Source organism: Ictalurus punctatus, chromosome 16, assembly GCF_001660625.3.
Source record: "Ictalurus punctatus breed USDA103 chromosome 16, Coco_2.0, whole genome shotgun sequence".
In the NCBI taxonomy this organism is placed as follows: Eukaryota; Metazoa; Chordata; class Actinopteri; order Siluriformes; family Ictaluridae; genus Ictalurus; species Ictalurus punctatus.
This window is the reverse complement of record NC_030431.2, coordinates 17501036-17517041: the sequence shown is the minus strand read 5'-3', so window position 1 is coordinate 17517041 and position 16006 is coordinate 17501036. Positions and strand designations below refer to the sequence as shown.

The 16006-nt window shown below is 40.1% G+C and overlaps 1 protein-coding gene across 1 annotated transcript; it reads left to right on the top strand.

The window, feature by feature from the left end:
* Positions 1-1291: 1291 nt before the first annotated feature.
* Positions 1292-5253, top strand: LOC108277119 (zinc finger protein 703). The gene is made up of 2 exons (XM_017489515.3): positions 1292-2054; positions 3033-5253. Exons 1-2 carry the CDS (start codon positions 1800-1802, stop codon positions 4536-4538), a joined length of 1761 nt encoding a protein of 586 aa, XP_017345004.1. The 5' UTR covers positions 1292-1799; the 3' UTR covers positions 4539-5253.
* The last annotated feature ends 10753 nt before the right edge of the window (positions 5254-16006 follow it).

The window sequence follows — 16006 nt, the reverse complement described above, 5'->3', positions numbered from 1 at the left end:
TTATCACTGAAGTGCCTCAGCTAACCTCAGAGGGAGTCTGAAATGTCTGACAGAGGTCAGACATCAGTGTAGTACCCATAACACTACTGTCAAACATTATCTTGTGTTCACTAATAATCACTTAAAAGCAAATAATAATTTTCATCACAATTAAATTCTATTCAACTATTGTTTCTGATAGCAAACACGTACAAGCAGTTTATTATATCATATAATAAAACGTGAAAGGAGCGTACACTGAAATATAAAGTGGGTCTTTTGACCAACAATGAATCATCTATGTCCTAATGCAGAATGAGAAGTCCAACATTCCTATTTGCAGAGTTGAGCGTCATGCGCATGTTATACAGAATGGATCTACATTTCTCACTCAACTGAGATGGCGAAAGGATTCTCAGCTTCAAAGCCACTCCAGCTGCGACTATTTCAGGCTGCCACTAATAGCACTTGTCAGGCATAATTTTTAAGCTCTTTAACCCATTCATTGTGTAATTAGGTTAACAAAATTAGCTCATTGCCAAATCAGTGAGGAGCAGCAATGCAATAAAGTTATTAACATTCCAGTTTTACAGACAGAACTACAGAGTCCTTCTTGTTTTATTACTGGGTTTTCTTCAGTGCACAATTGATTCCAGAGGGCACTAGCAAATTACATTTCATTTACTTGAACGGAAATGTATAGAGCTGACGTGGGGGCATGCTGAAGCATTATCATCCATAATTAAACCCTAATTAAAAAAGATTGGTGGAAACCAAAGATCATATAGGCTAGTGGAAATATATGGATATTGCTTCTAAAGCATTTGGCAGGATGTTAGTGCTCTGGCTATTCTTCTAAATGGGTTGCCTTGGTTCAAACTTATAGATCTATGATATAACAAATTGCTAGTCTCCAGTGTTGGTTTTAGATTTATAGCCCAATTTAAGTGTCAGCTTGGCGAGATATCCCCTTTGCTAGGGATTAGTGTAGGATTTTTCTGAATCGTGCGCCCTCTGTCTCTCCTGCGCTCCTCCAGCTAGTTCATTATCGCTGCTCTGTGGATCCTGAAGCAGGTAAGATCTCATTTATCAAGCACAAGTGTGCGGAGAGTCTGATCTATAATGACATTTGGAGAGCCTTGCTGTCACTCTGGTGCCATAATGAACATGGATATGACAAAGGATCGATGGGTGGGATCAGAGGAGATAGCCCCGCCCCGAACAGCCCCTCCCATCTTATTAGCGATGCAGCAAGCGCTGATTGGTCGGCGGCTCGCGGACTTGGAAGGTCCTCCTCGCGTTTCGGTTACTTGAATTACACAAGACGGAGCAGGAGCGTGTTGCAGGGCTGAGGAACGGAGAGCAAAGCGCATCGTGCTGTTCTTGGGTTGTTGTTTTTTTTTTTAAGGGTTGTTCTTGTTCTTGCTGTTTTCTGTCTTTGTCTCTGCGTTATTGTGGATTAGCCTTTTCCCTCTTAACAGTCTTAAATATTAAGTCAACTACTATATATATATATATATATATAAACATTTAAAAAAAAAATTTAAAAAGAGTTGTATTTTGCGCTGTGGATGATCTGCGGCTTCACATCGCGTGCACGGAACGGACCGGAACTATGAAAGGCTTTGGAGTAAACATTCATCACCTGTAAAAGCGAAAGAAAGAAAAAACAGGCTCTGGACATTCGTGTTGTGGATTATTTAAAAAGGTAGGCTACACCATGGGCGTTAAACCCAGCCAGTGAGTTTGTACTGTATGAAGATGTGTCGTCTGTGATCGTTCCGCTCCTCGCACCGCTCCTCGGCTCAGTCTCGCACCCAATGCACCACACTCTGAGTGGATCTACAGTTTCCGCTTCACGCAGCCCGACCTCCGAGAGCCAACACGGTAACTTCACTTTCAGAAAGCTCGCTGGAATTAAGGACACGTCCACCGTTTTGTTAAAGCCCTCGGATCCTGTGCGTCAGGCGAAGCGTCTCCCCATTAAAGTAGTGAAGATGCTGACCGCGCACTCGGGCCACTTGCTCCACCCGGAGTACCTGCAGCCCCTCACATCTGCCCCCGTCAGCATCGAGGTATGTTATATAGCATACTATACTCTACTGCACTACTCACTTTTCTCTCTAGTTACACTACACTACGCACTATTGTATTACGCACTATATTAATATGGACTGCATTATTCACTTACTCACACTCTATTGTAGCTATTTACTGCATTATACACTTAATTGTACACAATAATACACACTACATCATTCACTTCATTCTATACTATAGTATATACTACATTATTCACTTCACTATGCACTATCCAGCCAAGGCTTTCACTGTAGACATTTGTTTATATGATGATTTAATACATCATTTTCATTTCCTCCAATGTAGCAGTTAAAACGCAGTCTAAAAGAGGACATATGATCTACTCTTAATACTCCAAATAACGTAAACCTTCTCTGTCATTAGACCGCATTACATTTTGGATTAATACAATTAGACAATGTACATATACGTCCAAATAATCCAATAATAAAAATTATTATTCATATTTTCAGTATCAGCTAGATTTTTGACTTATTTTGTTTCTATTTTAATAGTTGACATGTAAGATTTACAATACATTTTCTGGTTTTAAGATATTTTAAGATAAAGATGCCTCTCTTTCTAGCTCTTTCCGTCTGTATATATATAAAGTACAATTTACAAATTATTAAAACATACATTGCTGGGTCCTCAAGTCCTATTGTATTATATTTTACTTTATTTTTCAGTTAGGGGCAATTTTAATAACTTCTAAATTGTAAAATTAATATCCTTAAAAGTACATAAAACATCATTACTAGTGCTATTACTCTAAGCAAATGTACGTCTATATATAGTATACATATATTATATTATATTATATTATATTATATTATATTATATTATATATATTTTTGTCACTTCTGTGTGACCACTGTACTGCACATTATGGTAAAATTAAGAAAATCTTTATTATTTTCTTAATACCTATTTATGTTCACTGAAATATTTTTTTTTAATTTCCCTTCCAGCTGGATGCTAAGAAGAGTCCACTGGCCCTCTTGGCTCAGACGTGTTCTCAGATAGGTAAACCGGATCCTCCGTCTTCATCCAAACTTGCCTCCATTACGTCTAGTGGACTGGGTGAGAAAGAAGGCTCATCTCGCACTTCCTCCTCATCCCTAAAACTTGCAGAGCAACGTCCTTCATCGGATGACAAGTCCAGCTTCAAGCCTTACTCCAAAACAGGCCCAGACAGCCAGAGGGATGGGAGTATCAGCAGCAGCAGCAGTAACAAGCCTGGCTTTTGTCTTCCCGTGGGTGGAGGTAGTGGTGGCAGTAGCACACCGAGCTGTCAGTCCCACCATGCACGTACTGTTTCTCCAAGTTCCAGAGTGGGCTCGCCTTCACAGACTCAGACGCACAGACACACTCTTTCACCCAGCACCATGCGTTCCACTGGACATTCACAGACTGGAAACGGGGAGGCAAAAAACACAGAAGTGGCACTCTCTGACAGCAGCAGCAACCCAAAGAAGGAGGCAGAGTCAAGTAAGGTGAGTCTGGACAGTCCTCAGTTGGCCAATTCGAGCCATACCAGAGCAAGTGCCAACTCCAGTAGCTCAAGCTCTGAAAGCAGCCCCAGTAACGAGGGCAAATCAGACCCACAACCATCTCAGCCTGGAGGACTCGGGCCTGTTTCTATCTCTCCTTTCAAGTCCAGTCACCCTGTCTTCCCCCTCCCATCGTCCAGCATGGGCTACCACGGTTCTATAGTGGGCACTTACGCTGGCTATCCCGGTCAGTTTGTTCCTGGCTTAGACCATACCAAGTCCAGCCTCGGAGGTGCTGGCGTAGGAGTTGCAGGTAAACACCCCAGCTCAAGCCCACTGACTGGAGCATCTCCACCTTCATTCATGCAGGGTTTGTGTCGGGACCCGTACTGTTTAAGCTACCCAAACACACCACACCTAGGTGGCAACTGTGGCACATGTGTTCATGACCCCTCCTCTTCAATAAAATCTGGCTTCCCATTGGTTTACCCCCATCATCCTCCATTGCACTCGCTTCACCAGAGCTCATTGTCTTCCAGCATCACACCATCACTTTCTCATCCACTCTACACGTATGGCTTCATGCTGCCCAATGAGCCTCTACCACATGCATGCAACTGGGTCTCAGCCAGCGGGCCATGCGATAAGCGTTTTGCCACCTCCGATGAGCTATTAGCCCACCTGCGCACACACACCTCACTGCCAGGCATGGATGGAAAGCTCCTGTCCACATATCCATCATCTTCCTCCGCATGTCACCTCCATCTGCCTCCCCAGAGCAGTCCAGCTTCTCTTCCTGCTTCCTTCTCATTGAGGGCACCTCCGAGTTTGGGCTTGGCTCGATACCATCCCTACAGCAAAATGCCACTGCCCACAGCACCAACACTGCCCATGCACTCTTTACCAACCTCTGCACCCTATTACTCCCACTACGCCCTCTACAGTCAGAGACTGGGATCTGCCTCAGCCCTGGGCTACCAGTAAAATGGACTCCATTGCTTCAGAATTCTAGAGCCAGAACAAGCAGCGCACTTGCATGATGACTGCTAAGACATCCCGCTTGGGATTTGACCCTGTCTCTATTTTCCCAATAATGGGAAAAGGAAAGTGAATGGAACAGAAAAGGTGGACAAAAAAGGAATCCATGGACTCCCTAACAGCTGAAATTATGGGTGTTCTAGGGTGCATGCAAGCTTGAGACTGTGTGTGAGACTGAAGCGCCAATGCAGTTTTTGAACAGAATTGTATTTATTTTTTAACAAGCGCTTGGCTTTTTCCGATTTATAATCCAAAACAGTTTACTTCCAGAAATACTGAGTTCATCTATTAATTTCACTCTTAATTTAACTGTTCTTCTCTGCCCATTATTTGTACACACTATGCTGCAAATCTTACGCTTCAGACGTTTCTTTTCTTTTCATAAATCTGTCCTGTCTGAATCTGTCTGCTTATTGTGTCTGTGCGGTATGAATGTGCATGTCAAAAGTCCTCCTGGCCTTTCCAAATGCTTATTTTTTATTTTTAACAGCTTACAAATAAATGACGTAAAGAGCTGTAATATTTTTTGTAAAGTGTCGAAATTACTAGGCTGGTTAAGGTGCCGCTTCAATGAAAGAAAAAAAAGGAAAAATAGCGATGGCAGAGCTGTCCAACTTTGGAGTTATAATTTTGTTAAATAAATGAAATGGTTATATTTAAACTCCATGCTTTTGTATTTCTTCATCCTTCCTTCAATGCAATATTAATCCTATCTCTGACTGAGGTTCTATGCTATATATTTGCTATTTAGTCTTTCACTATTGTGTATTTTCACAAATAATTAGTGTCTAGGATTATAGTATTAAGAACAAAATTTGTTCATTTCAGCATTACTAGCAACCAAAGTGAAATCTTATCAGCAATGTAAGACTGGTCCAGGCCTATCTTTACAAGACAGGTCTCTGGAGACCATATCAGGAAGTGCGATATCTATCAACTTACCCGGGCAGTTTTTCCTTTACCCTGAGTTATCTGGTTCTGTCTCATGTCACGACACACTGATTGAGTGTTGCAGTTAGAACTATTGTAGAAACCTTGAATTGTCAGCATTATCAGGTAATTAGGTTGACATATACAAGTATTTAAAGACTTATTAAACACAAATTTCCTCACACATCATTTTCATATAATAATGTTGTCAAGACTAAATTTATTCAAGCTAACTGCCCATTGTCAATCTCAAGTTACAGGTCTGTAATTAACATTTCACTAGTCAGCTACACCCTATGCTTTTGTATTTGGCTACAAAGTTATAAATATAGAACGCTGCCTTATTGCAGACCATGCAACTGATTTCTGCCTCTCCATCATGCCATAGTGTGTCATCAGAATATTGTAGGTGTGGTACTGTTGTACAACCTTTATGTGTCCTGCCTCAGTTGTCTTTTTGTCCAGTACCAAGGCTTTCTCTTTCATGTCACTTAGTGTGACACCAGATGTCAACGGACATATTTTCAGCTGAGGTATCATTATGCAAACGTTTGCCTTGAAGATTATTGTTCCCAGTGTGCTATTACAGTCTCTGTTCTTACATGTTATTTTTCGTTCCCCATTCTTCCCTGTGTGTAGTAATTAATCCTCCCGGACTGCCATTCCACGGACATTTCAATTAAATTTAATTACATTGAGTCATTTTTGCTACTATGAATCACACTTTTGTAATTAACAGATTAACTTTGTGGTGTAAGCTGCCTATATTCCCTAAGGAAAGCCGCCTGGCCTTTCAGGTTCCAAAGAGGAACCGTAGCTGTTTCTGCCCAGGCATGTTTGTGTGTTCTAGCTCCTTTTTCATCATCTGAAAAATAATCTGTGCTTTTAACTGCCAGCAGCATGTAATGCTGGAGGATGGTGAGGGTAAAATAGGAAATGATGGTTGTGTCTGAGGCCATCACTGGGCAGATGACAGATGAGGGCTAGTGATTAATGATGACTTTGCAGTGACTCTTCCATCACCCTGCGAGTCTTCAGCGTTTCTTAGGCTCAACTGAGATCTGAGTAGTGAATCTTGTCGCTTTGACTGGTCCCAGGTCCCAGGTCATCAATGATAAGAAAAGGAAAGGCTTAAAATCGTTCATCTGATCCTGGAATATTGGTTTTCGACAACATTATCCCACTCCCATGGCTCACAATGGCAGCTTGATTGGAAACAATATTATTGTATGGCCTTGTAAAGAACCACAACAGGGCCTGTCAGGTCAGTATCTGTATATCATCATTCACACATACTGGCAGCTAGCTTGCAAGGTTACAGTGCCTGGGCCCCTCGAGGCCCAGAATATGGTTACATTCTTATCCAAACTGATCTGGGACCACTCTGGGAGGTACTGCTTACTTAATGCAATCGACGTCAAAGCTTCCAACACTGAACCTGCCTCAGAGAAAAGGCATCATGTCTCCATCAGTTCCAGCCAGGTAACCTGAGATGTCGCCTAAGCTCATTTTTCCTAGACATTCTGTGAATCTCTATTTGTGATGCTGAGTGAAGGAACAGATCCACTTGGCTGGACATGAGTGGACATATTTGCCAGGCAAGCAGTTCACCTTACATCCACTCACTGCAAGTGATCAGCCTGTCAAGGGAACTAACATACCACAGTGACATCTACAAAAAAGGTCAAGGCATATCCACTGTACCACACATATTATTATAATTTTTGCTGTTAGCATTCTTATTTTTCTAATCCCATGTGGCTTGGGTGCATGTCACTCATTCCAAGCTTTCATTTAGGTGCTAGTGAACTCACAGAACAAATCTGAGCTAACATGACATGCCCATTGATGACTGTCTGTCCTAAATGAATAAAAGGTGTGGTAGATGAAATTTCCAGAGCAGAGGTCTGCTCTCGAGGGAAAGATGAATGCTGGCGCCGTTTTCCATTTTGCTGTAGCTCGTCCATCACATTGTCATCTGATCCATCTTCCCTTTCTTCCTCTTTCGCTTCTCATCAATCACTCTGTCCATCTCTCTCTCCTCCCCAGCTCCTAGCCATGGCAGGAATCAACACCCACACTCTATTTCTGTCATCCCTGCTGCTCATACTGAGGAGATATATCACTGCGGGCCCAAGGCAGAGACACAAGATGGACTACCGTGTCTCTGTGGAGCCGTACAGTGCTATTAGTTACTGGTAAAAGCCCTGGATGGACACACATTCTTACACAGAGAGAAGAGCTAAACTCATAAACACACAGAATCAAGACGTTCATGTACACTTATTGATTATGAGCCCTTCTCCCATGATGAGGGTAAAATGGGAAATGAGTGTGGTGTCTCAGGTTTGAAGACTGACCAGGGCTATTGAATAATGATGATTGAGTTTGGCGTCACTGTGCCTGCAAGTGTTCATCATTTCTTAGGCTCAGCTGAGATCCGGAGACAACACTGATCAAACCAATATTTCACAATATCTGAAAGCCTGGTGGCAACACTGCTTTGCAGAAGAGCAGATCAAGGTCAGTGTGTGGGTTATGGCATTTACTCCATGCCCTCATTAAAACTCTGATTAAACTTGTCCTTTCCAACCTTCTAAGTCTATAATTGTATTTTTGCAGTGAATGCCACAGTATCCTGCCACAGTTTCCTAATGCCCTAATGCCACAGTAAATTAACATGCCTTGTACATATTGGCATAAAAAGCCAGCTCCTTCCACAGTTCTCCCATTCCCCCGCTGGCCGTCTTCTGACACGCAACAAAACATACAGGCTTGGCCTTGATGGCCTACGAAAGGGCAATGGCAATTATGGCCAACCGCTAATATGCACGGCCCCAGCTGGTTTAGATCTGTGTGCGCTCGGAGGGAACGCCGCTGACTTGTCAGCTTGTATGCGTCACGCGCAAGACTTTCGTGGAGAAACGTGCTTTGGCAGCATCATGGCTAACCGACTGGGCCTCGATTCGTCTCACAGTCTCGTTCGAACATTCCTCACGGTATATTCGGCCCCTTTTCATGGACATAACTGAGCCCAGATGCTTGTGCTGACCCGATTCAGAGCCGCTCCCTCTGGTTTGGAGGTTGGTCTTCAATCAAATTGTTCGCAGCACGTATGCTTGTGTTTTTTGGAGGAAATATAGGCAATGATTTCATTGTATTTTTCATGACTGATGAGTGACTGCATTAGTGACAAAACAGTGAGTAATGACAGTTATACCAGCTGACAACTTGTGTGGATGTGTGAAATGAAGAAATGAAACAATGAAATAATCATTTTAATATTAGTTATAATTTGTTTCTGGTATAATAATAAGAGAAACATAAGATAATACACTTGCAATGTTACTAACTTATTATATATTAAAATAATGACTAATCAGAGGTTTACATATATCAACATTTACTTTGCTGTCAACTGTTATTAGAACACTGAATGGCCTGACTCTCTCTCTCTCTCTCTCTCTCTCTCTCTCTCTCTCTCACACACACACACACACACACACACACACACACACACACACACACACACACACACACACACACTCTTTCTCTCCCCCTTTCTCTGTAGCCTTTTGGTAAGAAAAGAGCTCCTTTCAGAGGAAAAAAAAGAGGGCAGGAGCAATGCAAAGAGAGGAAGCAGACGTGATTCTCCAAATACAGTCATTAAAGGGGAAATGTGTTTTTCAAACTGTCAAGATGATTAATGGCTGAGTGCGAAGCAGCACAAATGCTCTTGTTTAGTCTGACTGGCAGACACGATCCTGTCCATTGATTTATGGCAGGTCCTGTGTGTGTGGCACTGCTGTGGTTTGAACAGCAGGAAGGTGGGGTCTGAGCACACTGCGGTAAAATAACAGAATAGAACCGAGAGAGAGAGAGAGAGAGAGAGAGAGAGAGAGAGAGAGAGAGAGAGAGAGAGAGAGAGAGAGAGAGAGAGAGAGAGAGAGAGAGAGAGAGAGAGAGAGAGAGAGAGAGCAAACTGCATTGTGTTTGCTTTTGCCCTTGGTGAAACTGCAGCTCATTAAACAAGAAAATATAAAATTGCTCTGTCAGTTCATGTGCCAGAGCAAATCAGCTTCAGATTTAAGTAATTTAGTTAATGTCCATACATGCTTGCACAATTTAGTAGATATTCATCTTTTCTTTTAACATCTGTATGTGGTGTCACATTTCATCAATTCTATCTACATGTCATTCATAAAGGAACGTACTTCATCTATGATTTTTTTTTTTCCTTGTAATCGACATAGATTAGCCCTACAAATATACACTTGAACCCACAGTAAAACTCTTACATCACCATCTTTTTCTTGTCTCTCAGGTTGCGCCAGCCTTTTGACCTCATACTCTGCACAAATGAAGGTGTCTGATTCAATCAGCCTGTGGAAAAGCTTGCACAAGGAGAGCTTGCTGCAAGAGGGAAAAAAAAGAAAAGAAGAAAAATAAATAGGAATTACACTCACTTTTCATGTTACAATTTGTCTTCAAAGGTTTTTATTTAAAAAAAATTTAAAAACTGCATTCTTTCCTGCCCTCCTGGCTCCACTTGATCTATTAACATGCTCCGCAAGATCCACAAGAATAATTACGGCTGTTAAAGTTAAAGTGGTAGAACTTCATCAAACAACCGCAATGTTGTTTGTCAAATGTAAAGTCGTTCCTGTCAGAGATTTAATGTACTCAAGAAAGTTGAATATGATTTTAGATGAAAAAAAAAAACAACTTACTGATGGGAAACAGGGAAACCAAAACCTCCAAGCTATGTAAGGACACCAAACAGGGAGATTTATTCTTTGGAGAAGAAAAGCAGCCATATTTCATGTGACAACTGAGGACCTACTGGTTTGAAATAGGCTTTTGAAATCCTCCCAGGACTCGCAGCCTATTTCTTATTTCTCAGTCCGGCTCATGAAAACTTGCTCAAAAAAACAAAACAAAGAACTCTCTAAAGCTTCCAGTTTATAACCAATCCCCAGGGCCTGTAAATCTGGAAATCAAGCGAGGAACCAGGCAAGGTTCATCTGGAATAAGTTACATATAGAAGACAAGCGAAAAGATTAAGGAAGATAAATGGAAGGAGAAAGAGAATGGCTGTGCTTAGTTTCTCAGAAATGCCCCCAGAACTTTGGAATCCTATTTTTGTGTGTGTGTGTGTGTGTGTGTGTATGTGTGTGTGTGTGTGTGTGTGTGTGTGTGTGTGTGTGTGTATGTGTGTGTGTGTGTGTGTGTGTGTGTGTGTGTGTGTGTGTGTGTGTGTGTGTGTGTGTGTCTGTGTAAAGTTTGCATACTGAGGGAGGACCAAAAGCAGAATAAATGTGAGATCACTCGATGGATGGATGGCTGCCTGGATGGATGATGTCAAAGATTGAACAGACAGCTGATGCAAATGGATGGATGAGCGAAAGAAAGAGTGAATGGTCATCAAAAGAATGAGCAAAAGAAGGAAAGCAACAGAAGCTTGTGGGCTATGCACCTCCCGTGCCAGCAGTGTGGCCCAGCTGTATGCACAGGGGGGCTACAGCCCCTGCTTCGACATGTCAGAGGCCGTGATTAATGACCCAGAGGCCTTGCTCTTTCCCCCCTTAACCTCCCCAAAAACACCCACCTACATGCACCCACCTCAGCCGTCCCACTGCACTACTCCCCATCAACCTAATGCACTCAGGCAGATTGACATGACATGAAAGCCCTTAGTGCTCCTGGCAAAACACATACATACACAGAGCAAGTATTTATGGCCTCACAGCCATTTAAGATAATCAAGCAAATATGCATTTAAACAATATTTAACAGAATATCAAAGCCCTTCACATGTTCAATCCATAAACTTGGACTTTCAATCCTTGGACCAAAGTGAATCGAAATCTATCCTCATCTAAAAAAAAAAAAACTGGAAACCTAGCTCTTTGATGACTTGTTTTAGGCAGGCCTGTGTGTGTATATGTGTGTATGTGTGTGTGCGCATGTGTGTTTGCTCTAGCTTCAGATGTGCTGAGCGAGAGGAACGAGAAAAGGCGCCTGCATGTGCGCTAGTTCCCAGCCTGTCAGAGGCCTGTCGGCCTGTGATTTATGGCCACGAGACTCCAACCTGTCTTCACTGCCAGTTCAGTATTGTTACAACTGACAGCTAATGAGGCCAGACATGTTTTCAAGCCGAGCACTTAACAGAGCCTCAATCTCCTCCAGTCACGGGTCCATTATGTTCTTTCTCTCTCTTTCTCTTCTCTGTCTGCTCTCTGCTATCCTCAGAGGAGCCGACGCCACTGAATGCTGAAGTAAGGAGCAGCTCTGCATCATCAAGGATCCAATTCGCTGAAGAAAGATAATAAGAGATGGTCGAAATTTGAGGCTCTGAGCGTCAGTAGACAAGTTATTTTTGAGAAAATAGCAAGGCAGTTAGAAAATCTCAAATATTTACTGATTGATTTATTCAAATAAAAGATGGAAAGATGGAAAATAACTTGCCAGCTGTCAAAGATGGTCTATCAGTATGACCAGATCAGCCTGTGTTTTGGCAGCTGGTAGCTGGTCTAAACAAGCTGAATTTTTCAGCAATGCAGTCACTTTGTGACTCTGAAAGGAGCAAAGCAGGATTACATTCTGGGGCGATACGTCAGAATAGATTCTCCTACTCATATATTATGACTGATTTTGCAGTGCTTGGCAAATGGCAGTCTGGAGTTTATTTTTGATTTTCTTTCATTTTTTTGGTGTTGTACAACCTAGGTTATAAGTGTCACTTTTGTTATTCACACTTTATGTCTCAATTAGTGAAGCTGAAGTAAAAAATAAATAGATAAATAAAATAACCTCTTATTTCAGCAAAAATGTCACATTTCAATTGGGTTTGTGTGAATGTATGTTTAATCCTAAGGTTATGATATGGTCTTATTATTGAAACGTCAGTCCATATGTTATATGAAAGTGTTCTGGGCTGCTAGGAGAGTTTTTATTCTCTCGCTCTCTATAATCACTATCAGAGGCACTGGCAACTCTCCCACCTTTAACCCTGGTTCCTTGTCAGCCATGATTAATGGCAGCTCAGCGCAGTGCAGCTTGCGTTGCCGCTTTCAGCATTGTTCCCTGGACACATAATGAACTCTGACAGGACTTTTCTTCTCCCCTTACTTTCCTTTTCTTTCACACTTTCACAGGCTTGTTTCAGAATGTATGCTGGCAACAGCGACACCTCCACCAGAGGCTCTGTGAGACTAAACAGTAATTAGGACTGAAAAAGGTTAATGTTACATGGATTTTCTGAAAATGTTTTTCAAATGTTTAAGACACATTGGGACATACTGTTACACACATTAATGCTGCTCACTGTTCAGGTTTTATACAATTCTCTTGCATCTTGATCTCCTTCTACCAGACCCTATCTAAATCCAACCTGTAAACCAATTTAGTTATATATTGTCGCTGGTCCATTTTCAGTCAGCATTAAGTTGTTTAAAATGTCAACACTGGATTTGTTACCTCAAACACAGGGCCTGTTCATCACTGAGGGGCATGTTCTCCATAAAGCACCACAGTTTAATCTCTGGCTCTCTCTGCTGGCTACCAACTGCTTGTACACCTGATAATTGTCCTGCAACATAAACTTCTTGAACATCCTTGACACAAATGAGATGGACTTCAAAACTCCTTTTTGTAGATGATTTTCTGGTATATTTTCTAGAAAACCTAATTTCGCATACACTGAGTTCATCTTAGTAAAGCTGAATAAATAAATCAAAAGTTTGTCACTCATGAACGTAAAGGTGCCATAGGTAACATTATTCTTTTTGTTTTTTGTTTTTTTTTCAAGTTTAGGTCTCTAAAGGTTAGGTGAGTTGAATGCACTTTTTTCTAAGGCCATAACTGAATCCATCTGTTTTTTCATGTTCTACATATCTTCCAGGTTATTTGTACTAGTAAGGAATTTTTTAAAAAAAGATAAGGCTTTTGCACCTTTAACAAGGGATCCAGTGCTGTAAAATAAAACCAAATTGAAAATCAATCATTGCCTATTTTCACAGACCTATGATTAAGATTTATAGGAATGTTCACCTTAAGTCCAACTTCAGCTCTTTATAGCTTCTTTAGTTGATAAGACAAGGAAGTTTTATGATGCACAATATGGCTAAAAGTATGTGGATGTCTAACCAAATGTGGACCTTCACCTAACTTTTGTCACAAAGTTGGTATTATTGTCTAGAATGTATTTGTATGCTGTAACATTATGATTTCCCTTCACTGGAACTAAGAGGCCCAAATATGTTCTAGCCTGACCCTGTCCCTGTGCTCAAAGTGAGAACCATAAAGACATGGCTTGCCTCACTAATGCTCTTGTGGCTGAGTGGGTGCAAATTCCAATAGAAACGTTCCAAAATATAGTGGAAAGTCTTCCCAGAAGAGTGAAGGCCATTATAGCAGCAACTCCATATTAAGTTCAGTAAGCACATATGGGCATCATGGACCATTGTCAGCCATATAGTGTAGTTAGAAGAGCAAACAAAACAAGAACAGGAAGCTTAAGTGAGTGTCAAGTGACAGAGTTACTTTAGTGCATATTTGCTAAAATTGTGGCCATGGCCATGCAGCTTTGAGACAAATATATCCAAGTCAAAGTGTCCAGGCAGATTCTGAAGCAAGCAGAGAGATATGGAGTCAACACTGACTTCCTCTAAAGCTATTTGCAGGTTCATTAATACAAATTCACACTTGAGCATCCAGCCTAATTTCAAACTTTAATGTGTTTAATGAAAAGGCATCACAACAGCATCTTCTTAATGGGCCCAACAGCCAGTGATCATTAATTTATGGAGCTTGTAAATGTGTCTAAATGTTTACATAAATTCCATCCCCTATTAAAAGTGTAGAGAATGATTATGTTTATATACCGTAAAATAACTGAGATCATAACACCTGAATATCATGTGAATCACAGATGACTCAAATGTCTCACCTGCATTTTCAACAACATTTCATATTGTTAATTTTTTTAAAAACAGTTTTGTTTTTCTAAATTCAATAAAGGCCAAAATCTGCAAAACATCTTTATATTAATCTTGTTGTCTTAGATAGTCTAGCTAAATTGCGATATATTACTCTAAAGACTTGTATTAAAGTTTTTCGCTTTTTTAAATACATTTAGGACATTCTAGTTTAAGTAAGCAAGAAAGCAAAGAAGGAATGAAGGAAAGAAAGAAAAAGAAAAAAGAAAGAAAAGAAAGAAAAGCTCTGGTCTAATTTAGTACCTTTGAACATTTAGGGTCAAATATTATGTTAACCATTTTCATTTATAAATGTTCAACAAGTTATTATCGTCAATGATTTTACAATAAATGTGTAGGAATTACTATAGATCATTAAAAAACACACACACACATATATATATATATATATATATATATATATATATATATATATATATATATATATATGTGTGTGTATATATATATATATATATGTTTTATATATGTGTGTGTGTGTGTGTGTGTGTGTGTGTGTGTGTGTGTATATATATATATATACATATACATATACATATACATATACATACATACATACATATATATATATATATATATATATATATATATATATATATATATATATATATATATATATATATAACTGGGCATATATATAACTGAGTGTTTAACTGAGTGTTTATTGTTTAACTGTTTGTTTAACTGAGTGTTGAACTGTGTTTAAGTATTTAACTGAGTGTTTAACTGAGTGTTCAACTGAGTGTTTAACTGGGTGTTTAACTGAGTGTTTAAAGTGTTTAACTGGGTGTTTAACTGAGTGTTTAAAGTGTTTAACTGGGTGTTTAACTGAGTGTTTAAAGTGTTTAACTGGGTGTTTAACTGAGTGTTTAAAGTGTTTAACTGAGTGTTTAACTGGGTGTTTAACTGAGTGTTTAACTGAGTGTTTAAAGTGTTTAACTGGGTGTTTAACTGAGTGTTTAAAGTGTTTAACTGGGTGTTTAACTGAGTGTTTATAGTGTTTAAAGTGTTTAACTGAGTGTTTAAAGTGTTTAACTGAGTGTTTAAAGTGTTTAACCGAGTGTTTAAAGTGTTTAACTGAGTGTTTAAGTGAGTTTAACTGAGTGTTTAAAGTGTTCAACTGAGTGTTTAATTGAGTGTTTAAAGTGTTTAACTGAGTATTTAATTGAGTGTTTAAAGTGTTTAACTGAGTGTTTTACTAAATCCGAAATTACTTCCTGTTCCCTATTTACGTGCACTACGCCACGTGCGCTATAATAACTTTAGCAGACAACACGTCCATTTTGGGGTTGTGTATATTTTAACTGATATACCTTTCTGGTTTTTCCTGTACAATTAATAAAGTAGCTTATTTGGTTGTCCTGAATGCGTAGTGCTGACGCGGTTAATTCTTGGTTTTCTTGGTTTTTTCCTATTCTCGGCAGAAGGGGGCGATGTTTCCCTCTTTATTTTTCCTTTCCCATTCCTAGATAGGACCTCCTTCCCAAA